Genomic DNA, 27,086 nt, shown 5'->3' with positions numbered 1-27,086 from the left:
TTGTTGATGCATCCGGTAATTGCGATGTTTATGATCACAAAATATATTTTTTTGTGATACAAAGTGCGGCCGGACCAGTTGGATGCGTTTTAGCTAATTGTCAAAAAATGGACTTATTTGATGTAGCAGTTAAAGGACTGCTTGACATAATGCCTTTAAAAATTCGTCCGACAGTTATCTTGACAGATGACGATTTAGGTGAAAGGAATGCTAAAGAAACACTGGCCAGAAGCCAAACTAATATTGTGTATATTTCATGTAAAAAAAGCAGTTTGGAGATGGATTTTAATGGCAAATAATGGGGTACCACAGGATTTAGCGCCACAGTATTATAAATTATATAAGAATATTTTACACTCTAAAACAGAAAATGAGCTAAATGATGCAAAACATTTGTTTTTTGAAAATTGCGGCCATGAAAATCTTAAGAGGTATATAAGTAACCTGCTGACTCGTCAAGAAACTTGGTGCTTGTTATATAGAAGAGAGTTAAAGTTAAGGGGAAGTGATACAAACAATTACACTGAGATCATGTTTAGGTTGTTAAAAGACATTCCTTGAGAGAGAGCCAAGGCATTTAACTTAACTCGATTAAGTGACTATATTATTATAAGTTTTGAAAATTATTACCGGCAGCGTATATTGGATTTGCTCTTTAATAGAGTTTCAAAAACGGTTGCTACTAGGTATTTACCTAGAGTGACTGATGGTGCAATGGTTGTTGAGCCTATTAGCATGGATTCGTTGGAATTTTCCGTGACAAGCAAAAATAATAATAATGTAACTTATTTTGTAGATCTTCAAACTTGTATGTGTACATACCCAATTGGTTTTAATGGTAAACATTGCAAACATCAGAGTGCCATTTTGGAGAAATACAAATTTTTAAGCGCAATAAATACACTTTCCTATGCCACTAAATTACAACTATATAAAGTCGCAACAGGAAAAGAAACGAATAAAGATATTTTCTTTCCTCTATAAAAAGAAAAAGATGAAATTGTGAGTATAGAAATTCGTAAGGAAGAACATAGTTTAAAACAGTGAGAACTATTGGAGTCTGATACATGTATTGAAAAAAGCAATATTTATTCGACCGAAATTGTGAAAACAAAGTGGACTATAATTTTATTATGAAAAATATTGAGGAAAACCCTGAAAATTTCTGCTTAGCCATAGAAACATATTTGAGTAATATTAAAAAATTTGCCTCTTACAATACATCTATTCTGTCTGGTCTTCATACAGCCTTTAAATATAAAGGAATTGCAAGAAAAAGCAACGTAAAAGGAAACACCAATAAATGTCGCCGCAGGGGAAAAATATTCCTATACAACCAACCTCGGTGGGACGTAGAAGAGTTTCATGTGGCAGCAAAAAAGCTAAGTCGGGGAAGTTACCAGCTGATGTCAAAAAACGGCAAAAAGCACCTCATTCATTGGAACTCTGCGTTAGTCAAAATATTGCACTAGGCGCAAATAAATTTAAAAAATAGATATACTTTTAGGTTATGTAAATGTTAGATTTTGAACAATATCTCATATATATTTTTATTACCTAATAAACTTTATGTTATTACTTATATTTTTTGCTATACTACTACCTATTAAAGTAAATATACGTAATGTTTGAAAATGGTTTTTTTGCCTAAATCAATAGAAATTTTAAGATAAAAACTTTCTTACTCTAAAATTTTACACCATTGCAAATCTTCAAAAATATAATAAAATATTATATAAAATATAGTAAAATGCCTGATAAACAGCAGACGCGTAGGGCGGACTCGTCTGTTACATACAAATTTAGTTCGGGGGTACATCTTTCAGCGGACGCGTCCGTCATTTACCAATATGCTGGCCGGCCAGGTCACCAGACCTAAATCCCTACGACTATTTTCTATGGGGGTACCTGCAAAGTAAAGTTTATATTGAGAAGCCAAACAACGTAGAAGATTTAAAAAATAGAATTAGATATGAAATTAGACGTATATCACCCGAAATAATTTATAGTGTTTTACATGAGTTTGTAAACCGTCTTGCTTTCTGCCAAGAAGTAAATGGGGATCAGTTTGAATACTTGATACATTAATAAGACTTTTCACAGTTTATAACATCTTATCCTCCATTTTATCTTAATTTGTAAATAGACGTACTTACTTGCTTTCTTGTTGGTTAAATGTAAATATTTCTGAAACAGTTGAGTTTTGAGATAAGGTGTGTTATACGAAACTTGCTTGGAATTTCGCCTATATTTCATAAATGCAATAAAAAATATAGCATTCAATTTAAAAAAAATTACCGATGACGTCATATCTTTTTTTTATGCGGAACTTTAGGCGGTCACTGTATAATATGTTAACTATGTCTCTTTTGTTAAACCCATGTTTACAACATGGGTTTATCCCGCATCCATCGCCAGAATCAAACTTATACATCATAATACAAGCAATTGCTGAATTGATTAACAGACAGACTTGATCACTTGTTGTATTAAATAAATAAAATGCCATTAACTATTTACAGACAAACAACATCCCATTAAAAAAATCACTGGAATAGCAGTTTTTATGGACTTATGAAAAGCAACGGCTCCAAAGTACCATCCTGTGAAGTTCGCAATTATACTCCCTTGAGAAATCATCACCCACTTGTACCACTAATGATTTATCTGTCATGAATGATACATCTAGTCTACTGTATTTTCTGTAATTCATGATTAATAAAAACGGGATTAATCGTTTTAAAAGCTTGGAATAGTTCAAACAGAAAATTCACTACATTTAAATTTCTATCAATATTTTCCCAGACATATTGAATTCATTTAAGAGAAGTTGTTTCGATGGACATATTTTTACCGAAATTGTAGAACATTATATTTATCAAGAAATCATACCTACTATTCGATGGTACGTAAGTTTTTCAAATAAACGTGTCATGTTCAATACTATTAGGATCATCGTTTTTAAATACTTAAAAAAATGCACTTCTTAAACCATTGTTAATTAAAGAGAGCTCATCTAAACCTATAGGCCTAAAATAAAAAGTATTTTTTTATGTTTAGTTGTGGGACACTATAATTTTTGTTAATTTGTTTTTTACTAAATGGGCATATTGCAAATCATTATATATAATAATAATGGAATTTTTTCATAAAAATTTTGTTTATTTTTTCTAACAACTTTCTTAAAATAATTCGCTGGCTTTCTTGACCAATTCAAAAATTTTAATTTGCCCAAGTTTACTAGGACTTCAGCAGAAAACTCAATTTTGCTTTTTATTTTATATTTACCTAGTACCTTTTATATGTTTTTTGAGTCATTGCAAAAACACACAAAATAAAATATATCATAAATTAATCAAACAGAATAACTGTTATTAGTTTCATAAGGATTTAAAACAATACCTTTTTTAAAATAAAATTTAAAATCATTAATTTCCACTTGCGAGATCTATTATCGGGGCTTTCATTACTCTCACGATTAGATACGTAAAATACTATGAAAATCCAGACCAAAGGCTGAAATATATCGAATAAGCTAACGGTTCTTTAATTGACAAGAGTTAGTCAACAAACAGTTAATCTCTCCTATCAGAATTAAGTGTTTATATTTGCCTAGTGACTATGATATAATTAAACTTAATTTATTTAATATTACTACTATGATATATAATGCAACAATTATTGAACACAACTGAGACAACCATTGAAAATGATCCTCGACTGACGCACTAATATTTTCTCAAAAATTGCTTGCAGTAATTAGATATAATTTGATATCGTACCATATCATACCCTAAATAGCCAATGTTCTATCAAAAAAATTAAGCTCATTACAAAAAACATCTAATTAATTAAAGACTTTGCTCTGGATGTTTAAATGCAATATAATATGTCATTATTAGCTTGAATGAAATCTTATGGACAATCACATACAACTCCTGAATTTATATCTTGTCGAAGTAGTATATTTCATTTCGTTTTATCTCGAAGCAATTAACTGAATAGAAATTCGGTGTCACCACTTGCAGATAAACAACATCCCATTCAAGAAATCACTCCGGCAACGCAAACGACCCTGGAACGGATGCGGCAATACACCTTATCGCACTACGCCAAAGACCATTTCCGTAGCGGCAAAGTGGCCTATGGAAGCGGAGGTCGTGCCATGGCGAGACGAGATTCCAAAGAAGAATTATGGAAGTACACTAACGAACCGCTCGGGCAGCCTTTACTAAAGAAACTACTGAGTAATGAAGAAGCTTGCGTTGAGGCTTGCAAGATATTTTTAGGTAATATATGATTGGTTTGAATCATTTTGGTGTAAAAGAGGAGATTTTTGCAGCAATATTAAAGTATATGGGAGATATTAAGGCACCGAAACCGGTCTGTTCAAACGAGTATACTGACCAAATATTCCGGGGGCCTTTGAAGATCGAAATGCTCAAGGACGAGGTTTATTGTCAGATTATCAGGCAACTTACATTCAACAGGTAAATATGGCCTACTCGAATCTAAAACTTTCTAAATTTCAACCATTGTAACAGTGTTTACCATTCATGCCTAAATAGTTTTGATCAGAGTATAAAAAGTGCAAAATTCAAGGATCAGACTTATTTATGATCCAAATAGGAAAACTAGAATTACAACGTATCTTCGAAGATCTTATTGGCTAAATATGATAATCGGCACAAATTTGTTTATATTGTTTAGGTTTTAAAATTATAAAACTTGAAACGCCTTGTTATCTTAACGAAAAATTGTGATTTAGAAGGGATATCCATAGTTTTAATCTATGAAAAAAAGAGATACATACTTGAACAATAACCAAGTATCACAAAGCACTCTTTAAAAAATCATTTAATACTTTAATTCATAACTACATTTCTATGTCTATTCCGGTTTTTAAAAATATATTAAAAAATCACTCTTTGATTTTCAGTAGGTGGTTCTGTAATTTCTGTTTTCTTTCCTTAGTATCTAGTAAATAGAACATGTTGTACCTGCCTGCTCATAGTTTTTAGTACATTTGCTCCCTACTTCTATATTAATGTATTAATAGTGTCTATCTAGTGGAGGAAGCAGTTAAAATCTATCAAGTAAACAATACTTTTATTTACGTTCGGGCTTAAATAGAATTTAGCATTCTTGTGTGAAAGTAACTGAATGGCTTCGATTCTATGAGGCCCATTGTTCAATCAAGAAATACTATGCTAAGATACTAAAATAAACTATTTTTCGTTAAAAATGTCATGACAAACTGTATTGTTTGCGTTGCAGAATGTCCCAAAGCGAGGAAAAAGGTTGGGAACTGATGTATTTGATCACTGGCCTGTTTGTCCCTTCGATCGCTTTATTGGAGGAGACCAAGAAGTTCTTAAGGTCCAGGGTTCATCCGTTTGTGAGTCCTTGCTTGCAAAGATTACAGGTGAGTCCTTTAATAAATAATTTCAGGAAACTATTATAACGATAAGGAAACATCTCTTCAATAAAATAACAACACACACGAGACTGTAATGTCGTTAAAGGAAATTGTATTAAACAGATTAAGGTGCAGAAAACCGTACAAAAAATTAAATGACATTTATATTTTTCCCCAGGCGGTTTATTTATTGCTATGGTGAGGATTGTAAGGTTACTCTCTTTTTAAGGCATTATTCTGTTCTCTTATTCTTACTTTTTCAGGGTCTATTTCTATTTTATATCAGAAAAACATGCGGCTCTTTAATGTTTTCGTGTAGTCTTCTGTCCTTATGTTGTAATTTCGTCATCACTTTTCTTATTAAAAGTAAGAACCGTCAAAGTACTTAGAAGAGTGTTCCAGGCATTTCGAGGGGCTCAATTTCCTGAAAGAACCATTAGAGTACTTAGAACTGTATTCCCAACACTCTTAAGTAGCTTAATTGCCTAGAACTGCTGTTAGGGTAAATAAAAAATTATTCCAGGCACTCCAAGAGGCTGCGTTTCCTGGAAGAACCATTAGAGTACTTAGAAGTGTATTCCCAACACTCTCAAGTATCTTAATTGCCTAGAACTGCTGTTAGGGTAATTAAAAAATTATTCCAGGCACTCCAAGAGGCTGAATTTCCTGGAAGAACCATTAGAGTACTTAGAAGTGTATTCCCGACACTCTCAAGTAGCTACATTGCCTAGAACTGCTGCTAGGATAAATAAAAAATTATTCCAGGCACTCCAGGAGGCTGAATTTCCTGGAAGAAACATTAGAGAACTTAGAAGAATATTCCAGGCATTTCGAGGGGCTCAATTGCATGGAAGAACCGTTAAAGTAATTAGAAGTGTATTCCCAACACTCTCAAGTAGCTTAATTGCCTGGAACTGCTGTTAGGGTAAATAAAAAATTATTCCAGGCACTCCAAGAGGCTGCGTTTCCTGGAAGAACCATTAGAGTACTTAGAAGTGTATTCCAGGCATTTCGAGGGGCTCAATTGCCTGGAAGAACCGTTAGAGTACTTAGAACTGTATTCCTAACACTCTCAAGTAGCTTAATTGTCTAGAACTGCTGTTAGGGTAAATAAAAAACTATTCCAGGCACTCCAAGAGGCTGAATTTCCTGAAAGAACCATTAGAGTACTTAGAAGAATATTCCAGGCATTTCGAGGGGCTCAATTGCCTGGAAGAATCATTAGAGTACTTAGAACAATATTCCAGGCATTTCGAAGGGCTCAATTGCCTGGAAGAACCGTTACAGTACTTAGAAGTGTATTCCCAACACTTTCAAGTAGCTTAATTGCCTAGAACTGCTGTTAGGGTAATTAAAAAATTATTCCAGGCACTCCAAGAGGCTGAATTTCCTGGGAGAACCATTAGAGTACTTAGAAGAATATTCAAGGCATTTCGAGGGGCTCAATTGCCTGGAAGAACCATTAGAGTACTTAAAAGTGTATTCCCAACACTCTCAAGTATCTTAATTGCCTAGAACTGCTGTTAGGGTAATTAAAAAATTATTCCAGGCACTCCAAGAGGCTGAATTTCCTGGAAGAAACATTAGAGTACTTAGTAGAATATTCCAGGCATTTCGAGTTGCTCAATTGCATGGAAGAACCGTTAAAGTACTTAGAAGTGTATTCCCGACACTCTCAAGTATCTTAATTGCCTAGAACTGCTGTTAGAATAATGAAAAAATTATTCCAGGCACTCCAAGAGGCTGAATTTCCTGGAAGAAACATTAGAGTACTTAGTAGAATATTCCAGGCATTTCGAGGGGCTCAATTGCATGGAAGAACCGTTAAAGTACTTAGAAGTGTATTCACAACACTCTCAAGTAGCTTAATTGCCTGCAACTGCTGTTAGGGTAATTAAAAAATTATTTCAGGCACTCCAAGAGGCTGAATTTCCTGGAAGAACCGTTAGAGTACTTAGAAGTGTATTCCAGGCATTTCGAGGGGCTCAATTGCCTGGAAGAACCGTTAGAGTACTTAGAACTGTATTCCCGACACTCTCAAGTAGCTTAATTGCCTAGAACTGCTGTTAGGGTAATTAAAAAATTATTCCAGGCACTTCAAGAGGCTGAATTTCCTGGAAGAACTATTAGAATACTACGAAGAATATTCCAGATACTCCGAATGAGTCAAGTGCCTGGAAGAGTTGTCAGAGTATTTTAGACACATATAAAGAGAGAATTTTGAAGAAAATCTGGTTTATCTAAACCAGTTAAAGTTTCTTAATATTTTTGTGCAAAATTTTGAACGACTTCAAAGTATTCCGCATAAAGCACCTCTCCAAACCAAGAAAATCCGCGTTTAAATTCCCTCTAGTCTTTCCAGTGCTTTCTGACTCCTTTGATGCTATTTTAAATCAAAAACTGCTGTTTTATGATATTCCAGATATCTTCGAGAATTAACCTATACATTTTGTTGGGCGCCAAAATTGGTCCAAACAAATACAGAGATGTCATTATATAACTTCTCTATTTATTAATATTTTTACACTAAATTCTAGACGCATTTCAAGTATTTTATATTGAGTACAATCCACCTGTTGAAGCTAAAAACCTGTTATGTTTCACTAATTATGCCTTATAACTCTCAAGCTATTTATAATATTTTTCTTGTTCTTTTAGTGTGTTTTATGGAGGTACTCTTATTCAATATAGATCAATTCAGTAATAAAAAAATAAGCCTTGAATAGAAAATTTGTTATTCCAGAACAGAAACTATGCACTAAATTCCCCTTTTCATAAGGGAAACTTTAGGAGGTTAACTTAAATGGGGTTTTTACTAAGATTACTAAAAAAAGGCGTTTTTTAAGGAACTATTTCATTTATGAAGCATGCTTATATAAAAAGAAGTAAATGGTTCGTTTATAGGTGGATGAGCACGTATTGGATCCACAAAAAAATGGTTTCTATTAAAATGTCATTTTTCCATCTTCAGGCACTTGAGGTAATGTCTAATTTCTTCCAGGAAGTTGAAGTTATTATATATGACTCATTCCAGGCATCTCAAGTAAGCAAAATCTAGAAGAAACTTTCAGGTAGTTAATAAAGGATTCTTGGAAGAATTCCCCTTTCAGTGGACCTTTCTGAGCTAAAATCGATTAATCTAGCCTGAAAGTGCATAAATTATGGACCTTTCTGATGATGCAATGCCTTTAACAATTAAAAATTATTTCAGGCATCCTCAGTTGTTTTCAAAAATAATAACCTCAATATCCTCAATTGCATAGAAATAATTTGTATACTAGAAACAGCCTCAAATGCCTGGAATAAATTCTTGGTTAGTTTTAGTAATAACCTGGAATACGAAGTAATAAACGAAGTGCTTGCAGCTCTTCGATTTCACTGCTCCTTTGCATTTTTGATCTGTTTGTTTGAATTTCTCATCTTTATCGGTCATGTGTGTGCTATCAGGGTGTTTTATTCTGACATCATTAAAACTGCAATAATAATGAAAAGTGTAGACGTCTTTTGGTAGATCCCTAACAATAAGACAGTAGACTTAAATTTCATCTTTGTTTCACTTGCAGAGAACTCAGAAAATCGGTCCGAGAAAGTACCCGCCGTACTCCCTAGAAGTAGAGGCGATCCAAAGTAGAACCATGCAGATCTACCATAAGATCTACTTCCCCGATGACACGGACGAGTCGTTCCAAGTAGACTCCACCACTAGAGGATTAGATTTATGTAAAAACATTGCGGCTAAGTTGGATCTACGTTACACCGACGGGTTTAGTTTGTTCGTGGGAGTTTCCGATAAACTATTTTCCATTCCTGAAGATTACTTATTCTACGATTTCTTAGGAGAGCTTAAAAACTGGATGAGAAGCGTCAGACCTTTAGGAGAAAGTAAGTCATTTTGTATTTATAGTAAACTAAGTGCAAATTACTGTGTATCTACTGCTGTCAAATATGCACAATGTATATATCTTACAGGCTTTACGTCGATGCAGTATCAAGTACACTTTTTAAAGAAACTTTGGGTTAAAACCGAACCGGGAAAGTGCCCGAATGCAGACCAAATATTCCATTACCATCAGGAGTTGCCCAAGTACCTTAAGGGTTACCATAAATGCACCAAACTGGATGCCGTTAAATTAGCCGGTTTAATTTTAAGAGCCCGATACGACAACGATGCACGCGAAGTTCAAACTGTAAGCGAACATAAAACTGCGATCAAACAAATGAGAAATGCATTTTAGGTGGTACAGAACAACTATAAAGACTTAATCCCTCAAGATTTAGTGAGGGCCTACAGTTCATCGGAGTGGAAGAAGTTCATATTGGCGGAGTATAAAAAAGCGAGTTTCGGATCGGGATGGGCTAAAATCGAGTTTCTCAAGTCGATAAGTAGCTGGCCCACGTTCGGGTCGACGTTCTTCGAAGTTAAGCAGACGACAGAACCTTCGTATCCGGAAATCGTGTTGATCGCCATCAACATAAAGGGACTGAACGTTATTCATCCGCAAACCAAGGCAAGTTTTATTTTTATTTACTTGAATATTAGTTATATGTCTTTTTTAAAATTTCGCTAGTATTAGAGTGAATGGTGCACAAAAATAGTCAACTGATTTATTACATTTGGAGACCAGACTATACCAGAAAATTTACACTGTATTTATTTCAATTTAAAAGTCGCGCCAATATTAAGACCTCTAGCAATAAGAGCTTGGTCTACTTTAGGTGGATCACTGTTCCGGAGCATTCGCCAATTTTCTGCCTGTGTCCCGAGTCTTTCCTAGTTGATAATTCCTACTAAAAGGTGGTACTACTGCTCGCTTCATGTTTTGCAGTCATTGCCAAGCATTTACAGGCAGTTAAAGATATTTTTTCGTAGTTGTGTGTGTCTTGGTGTATCACACACAGGTGATCCATCTCGCAGGGTGTCTTGTTGGAATCCGAAATATCCACAAAGGATGATGTTGAACGTACATATATTAAGGATATCCAGGTACACTTTAGGGGTATCCATGAGACCAAAGAGACAGGGACATGCACGAAAGAGAGAGTCAAGGTCACGTTGATGACGGTCATGTCGAAGGACAATTCAAGGTCACGTCGAAGGACAAGTCTCGAGGAACGTTAAGTCTGAAACACGTCGAGGGTCAAATCAAGGTCACGTCGAAGGTCGAGTCAAGGTCCCGTCGAAGATAAAGTCTCGACCTTGACGCGACTCGGACTTGATGTTCGACGAGACTTGATCTTTGACCTGACCTTGACTTGTCCTTCGACGAAACCTTGATTTGACCTCGGAATTGACATTCGACGAGACTTGATCTTTGACGTGATCTCACTGGTCCTTCGAAAAGACCTTGACTTAACCTTCGATTTGACCTGCATTTGATCTTTGACTTGACTTTTCACGTGACCTTCGACGTGACTCGGACTAGACGTTCGACGAGCCTTGATCTTTAACTTGTTCTTCGACGAGACTTCACCTTATCTTATCCTTGGAGGTGACCTTAACTTGACCTTCAAGATAAAGATCAAGTCTCGTCGAACGTCATGTTCGAGTCACGTTGAAGGTAAAGTCGAAGATCAAGTCACGTCGAGGGTCAAGTCAAGATCACGTCGAAGGACAAGTCTCGAGGAACGTTAAGTCTGAAACATGTCGAGGGTCACGTCGAAGGTCGAGTCAAGGTCACTTCGAGGGACAAGTGAAAGTCACGGCGAAGATCAGGTCTCGTCGAACGTCACGTCGAGGGTTAAATTAAGGTTACGTCGAAGGGCAAGTCAAAGTCACGTCGAAGATCAAGTTCAAGTCACATCGAAACTTAAGTGCAAGGTCACGTCGAAGGACAAGTCAGTCAGTCACAGATCACGTCCAAGGTCAAGTCAAAGACAAGTAAAGGGCAAGTCGATGATAAAGTCTCGACCTTGATCTTCGATGCAACCTTGACTTGTTTTTCGACGCGACCTTCAACGTGACGTCCACTTGTCCTTTGACGTGATCTTGACTCAACCTTCGACTTGACTTTAACTTGATCTTCGACGAAACTTGACCTTCGACGTAACTTTGACTTGATCTAAATCACTTGGACTTGACGTTCGACGAGACGTGATCTTCGACTTGTCCTTCGAAGTGACCTTGACTCGACCCCCGATATATCCTTGACGTGAGGTTCACTTGTCCTTTGACGTGATTTGATCTTCGACTTGTCCTTTGAAGTGACCTTGACTCGACCTTAATTTGACCCTCGACGTGTTTCAAACGTTCCTCGAGACTCGACCTTCGAAGTGACCTTGACTCGACCCTCGACGTGAAACTTCAGCAAAGAAAACAATATATAAACCGAAACGTCCACTTTATTCAACAGAGTTTCACTTAGTATCGATCTCTGAGTGTTTTGTCTTATTTTAGGAAATCTTGGCAGTACACGAATACTCAGAGTTGACCAACTGGGGCGCAGGTAGCAACTATTTCCAAGTGACCATAGGAAACGTGATGAACAAAATCAAGTTGCTGTGCGAAACCTCCCAGGGGTACAAGATCCACGACCTCATCACCTCGTACATTAAATATATTAAACAAGATTTACATCAAAATAGGAACGTGTATGATGATGTTGAGGATTAATTTCATTTTGTGCGATTGGTAAGGGATGTTTGTCATTTAATAAATTAAAAAAGAAAAATAGAGCGAGCATTTGTTTGACCCAGACTCGAACATTGGGAATAAATAAAGTACTAAAAAGAGGCTTATTTAAAACGTTATATATTTCTAATATTATCCAGTATATATACATCTACTAAACGCTTTTGTATCCAAACTAGGCCATATAACGCCTTAAAAACTACACTATAGAGCGAGGCAAACTTCACCCCCCATTGGTTATATCACCTTATCTTTATACAACAACATCAATTAATAGGAAAAATAAAATTTCATCCGCTTTAGTACGATAATATTACATCAGGGGGCCTTTGTTTGCCAATTAGAGCTTCAAATAAATAATTCTACGTTACACTAAAGAGCCGTTTTATTGTATAATCAGCGTGTGTGAGTACAGTACAGTAAAAATATTGTCTTGGTGAAAAGAAATTGACGTTGGCTGGCTCTTAATTTCATAGGAATGTCATTTGTTAAAAATCGAGAATTAATTTAAATTTTGTTTTAAAATTAAGCATAGAAAACTAGTTTGCAAAATTCTTAATATTAACAGTATTATAATATGCCTATTAGTAAAAACTGGTTAATAATAGTAATAATAATATTGTACACTATGTATATTAAATTATTTTTTAAAAGTGGGGGTCTCGCAAAGCCGAATTTTATTGGTTGGAACTTTTTTTTTTCTAATAGAAGCAGTCTTTGGTATATTCCTTATCTAATTAAGTTTGTACGTTAGATAAGTGGGTTTCTTAACTCGATCGATTTGAATTAAAGTAAATTTTTAGAAAGATAGATGTTCTGGCTAAATTTGACCTTTTTTGGGTTAAAATTGCCCTTTTTAAAGTAAAAGGAGGCATACGATTACTTATTCGCTTTTGATAAATTCATACTGAAACACGAAAAAAAATTAAACTTTTAATATACACGATTCAGGTTGGTACAATACCAGTTTTAGAAGTGAGTGAAAAACAATGATTGAGAGCAATATTTTCACATAGATACAGGCAGTTGAAATGTTGTAGGTTATGCCTGCAAAACAAAAAGTAGTATATCCTATGATAGTGATATTTGCCTTTCCCGTTACCACTCAAGTTGTGAAAAACTAGCAAAAGTTGTCAATATAAGAGATAATCAACAACAACACTGTGAACAACGAGATCATGGATGAAAAATAGTGGAAGAATAGATTTATGCACTTCAGTTCATAGTTTCCCAGGCCTGTATATGATGCTTAGACGTTTTTTTTTGAAAAACTGGTTAAGTGGGGAAAATGAGACTAGGCTTTAAATGCCTGGAATAAAATTGAAATTTATCAAAAGATAATTGAATTTGCTTTTAAAAATCTTAAGAAATATGCCTGCAAAGCAGCATACATCACATACAAATGACTTAAAATAACAGGAGAAAATTTCAAACGCCTGGAATAAATTTTCAAATATTCAAATGTCTGGACGATATAAATTATTACTTACAAAATGTGCTCCAAAAATGTTTTTATTTAAGGTACAGTCAGTCAAAATGAAACTCGTACACCTAAGGTTTCTTTTACATTCTGTACAAATAACGTGCAAAATATTTCCAACTATATATATATCTGCGATCAGCATAAAATCTTGTTGAGCAAAAATATGCAAAGAACGCATGCTGAGCATAAAAAAGTACAAGAGATAAGAAAATGTTATGGTCAAAATGAAACCCATACATCATATTTACTTTATAATAACATTAATATTATTTATAGTTAGCACTTGGTATTAAGAGCATCTGTTACTTTTAACCCTCCTGTGTAATTTTTAATTGAGTTTAATTAATTGTTTGTCCTTCTTTTACCATATGGGGCGTTAGCGTGGACAAACAAGCGTCGTAGAATGCAAATTAATTATACAACATTGGAAAGATGGAATCGTTGCGACAAATTTCCAAAATTGTTTGTAGGCCGCACTCTACCGTGAAAATAGAATATCAAATAAAGTAAGCAAAAACAAAGGTAAGGACACAAAGTCACGGTCTCATCCAATCTATATAATTTCTTAAAAAAGCTTAAAAGCTACACGTGTTTCTGTGAACTTAACCTAGCTTTTCTTTTGTTGTTAGTTGTAATGTGATCTGTGTAGGTCTAGGCCTGATGATGCTCCGACAGGAGCGAAACACGTGTAGCTTTTAAGCTTTTTTAAGAAATTATATAGATTGGATGAGACCGTGACTTTGTGTCCTTACCTTTGTTTTTGTTTGGTCTCTTAGAGAAAAATGGATGATACGTTTCTAAATAAAGTAAGGATAAGCCCTCGAAAAATGTTTAATTCGTACGACGAACGTTGGATCCTCAGGAAAGTTGCGGAAAACCCGAAAATATTTGCACCGAAGTTGGCAAAAGAAATTGAGAAATATTTACGAAAAACAGTTAATCCTCAAACAGTCAGAAATTTCCTAAAAAAAAATAATATTCATAGTAGAGTGTCTCGAAGAAAACCTTGGATCAGTAAGGTAAATAAAATCAAGAGGTTAAGCTTTGCTGAAGAACACAAAGACAAAGATTTTTTATTTTGGAAGGACGTAATTTTTACTGATGAGAGTAAATTTTGTATTTTCGGACAACAACGGGTGTGGAGAAAGCCCAATGAATCTCTCAAAGAACAAAATCCACGAGCCACAGTAAAGCACGGAGGTGGTTCAGTCATGGTCTGGGGGTGTACCTCAGCTGCAGGCCCTGGAAATCTACATTTTATAGAGGGTATATTGGATCAGAACATGTATTTGGACATACTTAAGCAGAATCTAAAGGCAAGCGCCCGAAAATTCCGAATTGAAAAAAAATCTTAATTCTACCAGGACAATGATCCGAAGCATAAGGCACAGAATGTAAAGAATTGGTTGCTCCATAACTGTCCAAAAGTACTTGAAACTCCACCGCAAAGTCCAGATATTAATGTCATTGAAAACTTATGGTCACATTTGAAAGTTGCTATAAGAAACCATGAAATTTCAACCAAAGAGCAATTAAAAGTAGTGATTCAAGAAGAATGGTCTAAAATATCACCCGAATATTGTGAAAAATTGGTACGATCAATGCCCAATCGTTTGGCAGATGTTATAAAAAATAAAAAGGACTACCAATAAAATATTAATTTCTTTTTTATGTTTTTTTTCCTGTATATTTTTAATGGTGTACGAGTTTCATTTTGAGTTGTAAAATCGAATGTAAATTTAATTTTCTCATTTTTCTTAAAATTTCTTTTTGTGAAAAATATATTTTTACTTTTATTTTTGTCTTTCAAAGGCCATCATATAAAATGTATATATTATTTTTTTTATGTAAGTAAAAAATATATTTTTGTAAACAAATAAATAAAATGTAAGGGGTGTACGAGTTTCATTTTGACTGACTTTGAAATTGATACTTTAACATTAATTTAAATTATGGATGTAGTTGAAAGAGAGGGTTATTGTATTCGTATATTCTTTTTGTTTTCTTTTCTTATAGATAGGTTAAATAATTATTTTTTTAAATGTTTTAGATACTTTCTAAATTTACCATTGTTTAGAGAAATAAGCTCAATTCTTCCAAAAATGACTTTTTAACTCTTGAAAAACTTTTTGCTCAAAACTTTAAATTAATTTCGTGTATATTAATGAAAAAGTGAATTGCACATGTCACAATACAATTTTTTTTTACCCCACGAGCCAAAAGCTATTTTTTATTTGTTTCACTTCCAAAATAATATTTTGTTTTCGTTCGTCAAAAATTTAAAAACCTTGCATTTAACGCCATTTATACAAAAATTTCGTGTGCTAAACATTACATTTTATACGCCAGGCCACGCTTTTTAAATTACCATTGATTTATATGGCTACTGAGAATCACCGGCGAGCTACAGGCATAATTACAATAGTTTTTCTACCTGTGAGACACACTTGATTCACGTGGCAGTTAACGTGTTAATTTAAAAATCGCTTCTTATGCTTTTATTCTAATAAAATTATAGGTAATTCAATAGAATGTATTCCAGGGAATTTAGGGTGTTTTTCAAGTGGTTTTCCAGGCATATGAAGTAATTTTCTCCAAGTATTCAGGGTAATTTTATGTGTTTTCTAGGAATTTGACTTGAGAACTGTTTAATTCTAATATCCCAGTTTCCAAGTGTTTTCTTCCCAAGTAATTTTTTTTTAAATACAGTATGAGCTCGGTGGCGTAAACACTCGTATATACGAACAACTCGGTTTTGTGAATAAAATATTTTTTTGTATTAGGTACTCTATAGTGTGAACAGAAGTCTGCTCGATAATTTGAACAATTAAACAATACGTTTTTAAACGATTTTTGAGCCAATATGCCAGTAATATTTTGACTGTCTCGCTGGTTTTTGACTTGTCGTAGCGTTTTGCATGGTTCACGGCGTTTATATGGCTTTTATTCTTCAGTTTTCAGTTGACTTTAAACGCATGTGTAATAAATTCGATAACAACCTTTCTTTGCACGATCCTCAAAATGGGCAAAACTGTCAAAAACAAGGCCCTTACTCTACAACAAAAAGCAAATATTATTCAAGAACATCGAAAAGGTGTGTCAGTTACTATACTGGCTAGAACATACGGAGTTGCTAAATCAACCATTTGTTCGATCAAGAAGAAAAGGGAGAAGATTCTTGAAAGGGTAACCAACTCATTAGGACCAAACAAAAAGTGTACGTTAAAATCTTGTGAGTACCCAGAAATGGAAAAACAGTTGTACAAATAGTTCCTTACTCAAAGAGAAAAAAATCTTTCAATAAGCAGCGATATATTAAAACAAAAAACAATCAGAATTTTTGGAAATGTATATCCTGCGACAATGAAGTTTAGTGCAAGTGATGGATGACTGCAACGTTTTAAAGTCCGTCATGGAATACGATTTCTAAAAATATCCGGTGAGAAATTCTCATCTCAGCCGGAACTGGTTAGGCCATTTAAAGAACAATTAAAAAAAGTTATTGATGAGCTTGCAATAACGGAAAATCAACTTTTTAATGTCAATGAAACGGGTTTGTATTGGAAACTTCTCCCAGATAAAACATATGTTTCGATTGCTGAAAAAACGGCTCCAGGAATGAAAATTGCAAAACAACGGGTGACCTTCTTAGGATGTGGAAATGCTACAGGTTGTTTCAAATTAAAACCGCTGGTGCTTGGAAAATCAAAAAATCCCCACTGTTTTAAGCAGTTTAGAATGATTTTAGATGACTTTAGATGACGGAAACATATTTGCTATATTTATGCCTCCTAATGTGACCCCGCTAATCCAGCCGATGGATCAAAACGCTCTGAGACTCACAAAACTATATTACAGGAAGAGTTTGCTAACTTCAATTGTGGCAACTGATGAACATGTAATCGATTCATTAAAAAAACTTACACTAAAAGACGCCATGTTGCATTTGCATAGTGCTTGGCAAAAAATTACACCGAGAACCTTATCGAAATGTTGGTATCCTGTACTGTCAAAAAATACAGAATATACAGATGAAGATTCCATACCATTAAGCGAACTTTGGAAAGACGAAGAGGTTGTTTAAGTTGTTTCGGAGACTCTGAGTTTACTAAGGGAGGTTCACAAGGAATTTTTTTTACAATAGGCTACTGTATTTTTTATTATAAATACAATTTTGTTATAGGCTGAATATACGACAAACGATATCACTGATTGGAATAAGGATGATGCTGGCATTAACCTTAATGATGATCCAAATGATAATGCTGTTTCGGAAGAAGAAGACGACTGTCAGGTCATTGAAGATCCAAAGCCTAAAATAAGATATTCTGAAGCCATTGAAGCATTAAGGCTATGCATGCAATGGGCACAAGAAAACTTTGTTAATATTGACGACATTTTATGCCTTAAAAAACTTTATGAAAAAGCTGTAATTATAAATACAATATCTAAAACGAAGCAATTAAAAATTATTTTTTAATACATAGGTATTATAAATAATACATACTAAGTAAATAAACAAAGGCTTGAAATTTATAATTTAGTCTCTTTACAAAAAAAAACATAATAATCATCCTCATCCTATAATGTGAACAATCGGTAGTATGAACTAGGGTTGGTTTTTTGTGTTCATGTTACCGAGCTTGTACTGTATTCCCAAAAATTGTAGGTAATTTATCAAGTATTCCAGGAAATTTGGGTTATTTTTCAAAGTTTTCAGGTTTTTTCTTATCCCGTCTTCCAGGCACATTATTCCAGGAATTCCTGGCAATTTTTCATATTTTCCTTGACGTTCCACTCTTTTCGGTAATCTTTCAGTTCATTAATTTATATTTCAGGAATTCTTGGTAATGTATTTTTGTATTTTTCAAGAATTTCAAATTTTGTTTCGTGTTGTCCTTGTTAGCTTTTGGATGCATTTGTACTGTTTTCCAGGAAACTGACGTCTTTTATGATATTTTCATGGTATACCAGGAATTTCATTTAATTTTTTATACCTTACAGAAATTTCGTAATATTTTTTTAAGTAATTCCAGAAATTCATGATAATTTCACATTGTCCAGGCTTTTGAGATCATTTAATACGTCTTCGAGGAATTCGAGTTAATTTTTTTGTCTTTTTAGAATCGCGTGCTCATTTCCTAGTTTCCAAATATTTTTTTTAAAGTATTCTACTTTTGCAGTAATTTTTTAGTATTAGTTTAAGTACATAATTTCTCAAGTATTCCAGGGAATTTGGGTTATTTTTGCAGTTTTCAGGTTTTTTTCTTATGGCGTCTTCCAGGCATAATCCAGGAACTAATTTTCTTCAGGATTTCCGGGTCGTTTTATGAGAAGTGTTTTCTAGGAATCCAACGTCATTTCCAAAGCATTCGACTCACTTTTTTATGAATTTGGGTTATTTTTCAATGTTTATTATTTATTTTATTGAATTATACATTATTTCAGGAATTTTCCACCAAATTTTCAGTACTTCCCACCCCTGCAGGCAATTTTTAATATCTTCCAGGAATTTGGAATAAGTTTTTAAGTTATTCCAGGAATTCGTGATAAATATTTCCAAGGGATTTTAAATGTTGCTTTATATTTTAAGCGCTTTTGGAGGCATTTTTGGTATTTTCTGGGAAGCTGACGTTTTTTTAATAAATTTTCATGCTGTGCCATTAATTTACTTAATTTTTTGTGTCTTCCTGGAACCGAATGCCAATTTCCAAGTTCCAGGCATGGAGACTAATTTTTTCCAGGAATTCAGTGTAACCTGTAGGAACCTGACATACATTTCTAAGCACTCGACTTAATTTTTTATGTTTTTCCAGAAATTCGTGATAATGTCACATTGTCCAAATTTTTGAAATTATTTTATGCATTTTCCAGGCAGGAATTCAAAATTAAATTTTTCGTTTTCTTTTTTAATTGAATGCAAGTATTTCATTCTCACCTTAGTTTATTTTATATATATGCCCTTGGAAAAGAATTGAAGAAAGAAGTAAATGTTAATAAATAGATTCGAAACAAATACTGGGTAAGCAGATTCGTCTAGAATTAGACTAGGAACTTCCAATTAATTATGAAATATTGCCAACCTAAAAATCAAGAAAATGCACCTCTTAATATTCAAAAAAAGTATTTTGCTATTAAAGACAGTTACATCCAAAGGCAGGGCCTAATATACAGCAACAGCAAATCTGAATTATTTTCCTATATCTGTTTAGTTGGAAAAACCCTTGCAAAACTATCCTGAAGAAGGGATATAGATAGAATCGTATATAATATTAGGGCAAGAAAAGAAAGAATCTTATTGAAAAATTTCTCATAATAGGACTAACACCCGAAGTACGTTCAAATTCAATACAAACTCTATCTTAATAAAATAGCGCCTAAATTAAGCAAAATCTATACTTTTAAAGAACGAAAATATTCTCATAACTCTTTTAAATAATTGATTCCGTAGGCATATGTAAATTATGGGTGCAAACAGCTCCGCCCACGAAAAATTGTACTTATCAACTTAATTTAATCTTTAAACGTGTAAAGTAAAATATTTTAGGAATAGTACATATATTACAAAGTAACTACAAATTAAGCGCTCGCTAGCGGTACACTTTAAGAATAAACCTTTGATCAATCAATCGGTTATCCCTTGCACTTCCTCAAATTCTCGCCAATACCATCAACGTTTAACAATGTACAAGAACAACCCGCATTTCGTTCAATAATTTTCAATTTTGGTACCACCGCGTTCACTCTCCGCCCCCCGTAACGGTGACTTCTCGAAAAATGGGGTTGTTTTCCACGTTGTTTCCTATTACGGGGCTGTTTTGGGACCGCGGCGAATCGGTTTCAGTCGGGGGTTCTTCCACTTCCAGGGATTTCGGGTGGGATGGAGATATTCGCGTTATCTCCTCGTGTTCTTCCTCCTCGAGGATCGTTTGGGATACTTCCTCGTTCGAGGATGTCCGACTGGTGTTCGCTAGTTTTTCTTGTAAGCGGCTTATATCCTAAAATGGGCAAAATGTTTTATTAATTACTGGCATTTTTTTCATAAAGATTCATATAGAGGTTTAGATGGTAAAGGGCAATTCTGGTTTTACTTATTTTCTTAATAAAATTTCACTATTTTTGACCATATCTCAGAAAATAATTAGAATATTACTTAAAGGATTTTGGCCCAAAGGAGACAATTTTTTACTCATTAATTTGATATAAGAACGCTTCTTGTACCTCACAAACTCTCCGAGTTAGAGGCAACTTTGCCAAATAAGGTCCACTATATTTGAACCTGACATTGCAACATACAAAAAAGTCTTTTGAGTGTGAATTGAAAATTACTTGGAATATTTTCATAATTCCTTCACAACACTACAGAGAAACCTTTGAAGGTTAATTTGACTGTAAAAGTTCGGTTCTTAAATGAGGATTTTTGTATTTAGGGTAATTTTGGTTCAAGCGTTTTTTTTTGCCAAATGTTTACTATTCCTGCGAATATTGAAACAAAATAATTGAAATATACCTCATAGGATTTTGGCCCAAAGAAGACAATTTTTCACTTATTAATTTGATATGAGAACACTTTTTGTACCTCAAAAATTCCCTGAGTTAGAGGCAACTTTGCCAAGTAAGGTCTACTACTTCATTTGAACCTCACATTGCAACAATTTTTTTTTAAATTTGTCAGAGTGTTTTTTGAGTATAACTTTGGAAGTTACTTAGAATATTTGGAAGAAATTTCTGAAATAAATAAGACTATAAGTATCTTAAGATCATATTGACTATAGACTTGTTTGATTGATAAAATCTATGTATTTCTAGAGATATTAGGTAATAAATTATGTCTACTTATTTATAAATCTTTGCTAGAGTCTTTGCTGTTGTATTGTATTATTGTATGGGAAGGTACATACAAATCAAATGTAATTTACCAAAAGAACAAGCTATACTCAACTGAATTAGTAGTGCTAGCAGAATTTTGAGATCGGTAATATAGATCGACTTAATATACATACAAATTGTTTGCTCGTTTGAACATGTCACTGATATCTCAAAGAGACGAACTTAATTATTATTCTCAGAGAACCAAGTGTACATCACAATCTGGCTTTAGCATTTAATCACAAACAGTTTAATCTCCATTTCATAGATTTCTTAGGGCCAAAATTTTACAATTTAATGCCTCCTGAAATTAAAAACATAAAAATATTCAGTAATAAACTTAAAATATATAAATAATAATTATAATAACGTTAGCATATTCCTAAAGTGATATTCACTGAATTTTTAATTACGCATGTGTGCTTCTTTGTACGTTATTATTATTTTATTGTGAAATTCTGAAAATAAATTCGAAATTTGAATTTTCATAATTAAAGAAATTATACAAATATTGCACCGTAACACGTTAATAGGTAATCTAAGTGACCTCAGTAGGTAATGAAAAGAAATACATGAAAATGATTTTTTATAGCAGGAAAAAATGAATAAAATACCAAAGAAAAGAAATATTAATGAAAAAAACTGCGAATTCATAATTCCTTCACATCACTACAGAGTAACCTTTGAGGATTTATTTGAAGGTAAAAATTTGATTCTTGATTAAGGATTGTTTGTACTTTGGAAATTATTGGTTAAGGCAATTTTTTTGCCAATTTTCTGAACGACTGTTCACTAATCTTACGAATATTTAAAGAAATAATTGGAATATTTTTAAACGAACCATATGCAAAGAACGAGTATTTCTTTCTAAATATTTTCATATAAGAACGTTTTCGTACCTCAAAAATTCACAAAGTTAGAGGCAACTGTGTGTCAAGCACTATAATTGAAACTCCCTTTGCAACGTACAAAAATCTTTTTGAGTATAACTTGGGGATTACTTGAAATATATTCATAATTCCTTTACATCATTACAGGGTAACCATTGAGGATTAATTTGAGGGTAAAAATTCAATTCTTGATTAAGGATTTTTGAATTTAGAAAAATTTTGGTTAAGGCAATTTTTTTTTCACAAATTTTCTTAACGACTGTTCACTAATCTTGCGAATATTTGAAGAAATAATTGGAATTTTCTTAAATGAATTATAGACAAAGAAAGTAAATTTCTTTCCAAATATTTTCATATATAAACATTTTTTGTACCTCAAAAATTCACAAAGTTAGAGGCAAATTTGTCAAGCACTATATTTGAAACACACTTTGCAACGTACAAAAATCTTTTAGAGTAGAACTCGGGAATTACTTGAAATATTTTCATAATTCCTTTACAGAACTACAAAGTAACCTTTGAGGATTAATTTGAGGGTAAAAATTAGGTTCTAGATTAAGGATTTTTATAGTTGAGCGTATTTTTTTTGATAATTTTCCTAATATTTAAAGAAATAATTGGAATTTTCTTAAATGAATTATAGGCAAAGAAAGAGAATTTCTTTCCAAATATTTTCATATATAAACGTTATTTGTACCTTAAAAACTCTCCGAGTTACATCCAAGTTTGTCAAGTAAGGACCACTATAGTTGAACCTCACGTTGCAACAAACATTTTTTATTTGTTACAGACTCTTTTGAGCATAACTTTGGAATTACTTGGAATATTTCCATGATTCCTTCACATCACTACAGAGTAACCTTTGAGGATTAATTTGAGGGTAAAAATTAGGTTCTTGACTAAGGATTTTTGTATTTAGGAAAATTTTGGTTAAGGCAATTTTTTTTGCAAATTTTCTTAACGAATTTTTACTAATCTTGCAAATATTTAAAAAAATAATTGGGATACTCTTAAACGGATCATAGGCAAAGAAAGAGTATTTCTTTCTAAATATTTTCATATACGGACGTTTTTTGTACCTCAAAAATTTACAAAGTTAGAGGCAACTTTGTCAAGCGCTATAACTGAAACTCACTTTGCAACATACAAAAATCTTTTTGAGTATTACTTGGGAATTCCTTGAAATATTTTCATAATTCTTTTAAATCATTATAAAAGAACCTTTGAGGATCAATTTGAGGGTAAAAATTCGGTTTTTGATCAAGGGTTCTTATTATACTTAGGAAAAATTTGAATTAAGGCATTTTTTGATAATTTTTCCAGCAAATGTTCACTATTCTTGCAAATATTTACATAGATAATTGGAATATTCTCAAATGGATTATAAGCGAAGAAACATTATTTCTTTCCAAATAGAAACGTTCTTTGTGCGTCAAAAATTCTGACTTAGAAGCAACTTTGTCAAGCAATTGCAACAAACATTCATTCATTCGTTACAGACTCTTTTGAGTATAATTTGGGATTTACTCGGAATATTTTCATAATACATCACTAGGGAACCTTTGAGGTTAAATATTCGGTTCTTGAAGCAAATATCCATATTTCTTTCCAATATATAATTTACCTGAGCTCGAACAGACGCCGCTCCATCACCCGTCCCCCCATCCTCACCGCAAGGCCTCAAAACCAGGTACAACAGTAAATCCGATAACGAAATTATTCCTATTACTTTATCGTTCTCGTCTACAACGACCAGCCTGTGCACCTAAAAAAAAACATAAACGTCACTTTCACCTTTAAAAAAAATAACATTAAACTCGACTTACTTCCGCCCTAACAATCTTTTCCATCACATTAAACAACGTCTCGTCCAACTTGCAATTATGTACACCCTCGAACCACTCGTTCCTGTGCTCGTTGGCTTTCTTTAAAGACACGTCCAAGTCGTTGTACGTTTTTTCTGCGGCCAAATTCTACAAGTGAAATTAGAGAAAAAGGTGAATTGCTTTAGAAAAGAACGGTTCCACTAATATAAATTTTGGAGAACGTTAATGGACCTAACTGTGAACTCACTTATAGTTAAACAGGTGGTTATGGAATCCATTGAGTTCATTGATATAGAGTGGAAATGTAGGTTTATTTTCCCTGTTTTCCTGGCCGTTAATTGATGTTCAAAGAAGTTATCATTGGTGTAATCCCAAGATAATTAACTAAATAGTTACTAGAGGGTTTTGTCCACTATTAACCACAATAAAATGACTAATTGGAGTTTACAAGTTTTTTTAAGTCTGAAGTGCAACTGCCTTAGAGCATTAGGAATAAAGAAAAATGAACCAGAATACATTAAAGCTAAAGTGGGACACATGAGACAGAGTGAAGAAGAAACTACTTGGAGTAGAAGAGAATTTGTAGGTCCAGGAGTTTTTAGTTAATCAAGTTTTTATATACGATATTTCATAAAGAGTGAACTGCCTAAAAAAATTGTTTTATTTGTCCAGGCAAACGAGTGTTATCATCCTGGACTGGTTAGAAGAACACCAAGACTTTTAAACAACTGAAACAATATACTTTGGTTCAAATTCTTAGTGGTTCTAATAAAATACCCTAAGACCTTCTTCTTCAACTTTTATGTCCCCATTTTGAATCAGAAATAACAAAGAAATTAATAAAAACATTCTTCCAGGCAGTTGAGTTCTATTTGAATCAAGAAATTTTTGAACTGTTCATTATTTACCACTGAATAACTGTATAGTCATCCTAACCTTAAATGTATGTTTATTTACTGTTTTGCCAACGTTAGTGGCTTTTTAAGGTTTTAGTCTTTTTAATGTCCTCTTTTTTTCTTTCAATACTAATTATTATTGTTTTAGGCCTGATGATGCTCTGAATAGAGCGAAACACGCGTAGCTTTAAGTAAATGTTGTGAGACCGTGACTTTGTGTTTTTCATTGTTTTTCGTCTGTTGTATACGTCGGTCTCTTTGTGAAAAATGGATGAGATTTTCTTATTCTTCCAGGCAGTTGAGGTCATATTTCAAATATTTCCAGGTAGTTGAAGCAAGGATTCAGAGGTATCAAGTTCTTGGAATATTTTCTCATTTCTTCTAGACACTTTTAGTTTTGATTTTAAATTTGTCCGGGGCAATTAAAGCAGTTTTAAGCGTCAAGAATATTTTCTTATTTCTTCCAGGCACTTGGGGTGATATTTCAATTTTTTCCAGGCAATTGAAGTAGTTTCAAGCTTCAAGAATAATTTGTCGTTTCTTCCAGGCACTTGAGGTGAAATTTCGAGTATTTCAAGCAGTTGAACTGGTTTCAAGGTTCAAAAATAATTTCTTATCTCTTCCAAGCAATTGAGGTCATATTTCAAATATTTCCAGGTAGTCGAAGCAAGGATTCACAGGAATCAAGATCTTGGAATATTTTTTCGTTTCTTCTAGACCTTTTTAGTTTTTATTTTAAGTTTTTCCAGGCAATTAAAGTAGTTTCAAGCTTCAAGATTAATTTCTTATTTATTCCAGACATTTTGGGTGAAATGTCAAGAAGTTGAAGTGGTTTCGAAAATAATTATTTACTTCTTCCAGGCAGTTGAGGTCATATTTTAAATTTATCCAGGGAGTTGACGCAAGAATTTAGAGGTATCAAGTTCTTGGAATATTTTCTCATTTCTTGCAGACACTTTGGGTGATATTTCAAGTTTTTTCAGGCAATTGAAGTAGTTTCAAACTTCAAGAATATTTTCTTATTTTTTCCAGTACTTGGGGGCTCATATTTCAACATTTTTCAGGTACTGGAAGCAACAATTCAAAGGTTGCGACTTCTTGAATTAATTTTTCATTTCTGCAAAGGACTTGCAGTCACATTTCAAATTTTTGCTGACAGTTAAAGCAATGATTCAAAGGTATCAATTTCCTGAAATTTGTATTTCTCTTTTCTGCTAATATGTCTGTCAGAGATTTGGTTATATTTTCAAAATGTATCTAAAATGTAAATGTCGTTCAACGAATTAACATAGATTTTCGATACCAAATCATTTACTAGAGCGAAAACAAGTTGGGAAGTTTCATCAATTCATTCCAGTGTTAAATAATGAACAGTTAAAAAATGTCTTACTTTAAATAGAACTCGACTGCCTGGAAGAGATAAGGAATTATTTTTGAAACTTGAAACTACTTCAATTGCCTGGAAAAACTTAAAATGAAAACTAAAAGGGTCTAAAAGAAATAAGAAAATATTCCGAGAACTTGATACCTCTGAATCGTTGCTTCCCTGGAAAAATTTGAAATATGACCTCAACTGCCGGGAAGAGATAACAAATGATTTTTGAAGCTTACAACCAGTTTAACTGCTTAAAAAAACGTGAAATATCACCCAAAGTGTCTGGAAAAAATGAGAAAATATTCCCAGAACTTGATACTTTTGAACCCTTGCTTCAATTCCCTGGAAGAAATACAAACATATTTTTGAACCTTGAAACTACTTCAATTGCTTCAAAAAACTTGAAATATCATCCCAACTGCCTGGAAGAAATGAGAAATTATTCCAGAACCTTGAAACTCTGTAATATGAAAAACTATTATGTTGATTTTTTCTTTGTTCAGGACAAGTTGATTTTCTGTGAATTCTTTCTCAATAAAGTGTCTCATTTGCTTACAAGTTCACCCCCCTTCCTCTACTGCTAAATTTGTGTCATCTGCATAACATGTAATATTTTCTGTTCACGACCAAAAGCTATTGACAAATTCAACATTCTTGCTCAGGCATATATCCAATAAATAGACACACATCAAAAAAAAAA

At 33.3% G+C, this 27,086-nt stretch overlaps 2 protein-coding genes across 5 annotated transcripts in view; one reads left to right on the top strand and one right to left on the bottom strand.

Moving 5' to 3' along the window:
• Positions 1-12,091, top strand: part of LOC126745676 (myosin-VIIa-like) — a 56,413-nt gene extending 44,322 nt beyond the window's left edge. The window contains exons 24-30 of the mRNA XM_050453636.1: positions 4,029-4,289; positions 4,343-4,490; positions 5,278-5,425; positions 8,983-9,301; positions 9,389-9,606; positions 9,655-9,927; positions 11,814-12,091. Of these exons, the coding sequence (XP_050309593.1) occupies positions 4,029-4,289; positions 4,343-4,490; positions 5,278-5,425; positions 8,983-9,301; positions 9,389-9,606; positions 9,655-9,927; positions 11,814-12,029 (1,583 nt within the window). The 3' untranslated portion in view covers positions 12,030-12,091. The remainder of the gene's footprint in view (positions 1-4,028; positions 4,290-4,342; positions 4,491-5,277; positions 5,426-8,982; positions 9,302-9,388; positions 9,607-9,654; positions 9,928-11,813) is intronic.
• A 60-nt stretch (positions 12,092-12,151) lies between these two features.
• The window catches only part of LOC126745677 (5'-AMP-activated protein kinase subunit gamma-2), a 158,688-nt gene continuing 143,753 nt past the window's right edge, over positions 12,152-27,086 (bottom strand). For all 4 annotated transcript variants that reach the window (XM_050453638.1, XM_050453637.1, XM_050453639.1 and 1 more), the window contains 3 exons: positions 24,116-24,262; positions 23,914-24,054; positions 12,152-20,528 (listed from right to left, as the gene is read on the bottom strand). In XM_050453638.1, coding sequence (XP_050309595.1) covers positions 20,271-20,528; positions 23,914-24,054; positions 24,116-24,262 — 546 coding nt within the window. In that variant the 3' untranslated portion in view covers positions 12,152-20,270. The remainder of the gene's footprint in view (positions 20,529-23,913; positions 24,055-24,115; positions 24,263-27,086) is intronic.

The sequence above is a fragment of the Anthonomus grandis genome, chromosome 16 (genome assembly GCF_022605725.1).
Source record: "Anthonomus grandis grandis chromosome 16, icAntGran1.3, whole genome shotgun sequence".
In the NCBI taxonomy this organism is placed as follows: domain Eukaryota; kingdom Metazoa; phylum Arthropoda; class Insecta; order Coleoptera; family Curculionidae; genus Anthonomus; species Anthonomus grandis.
The sequence above is the reverse complement of the archived record's forward strand: the minus strand, read 5'-3'. Positions and strand labels throughout refer to the sequence as shown.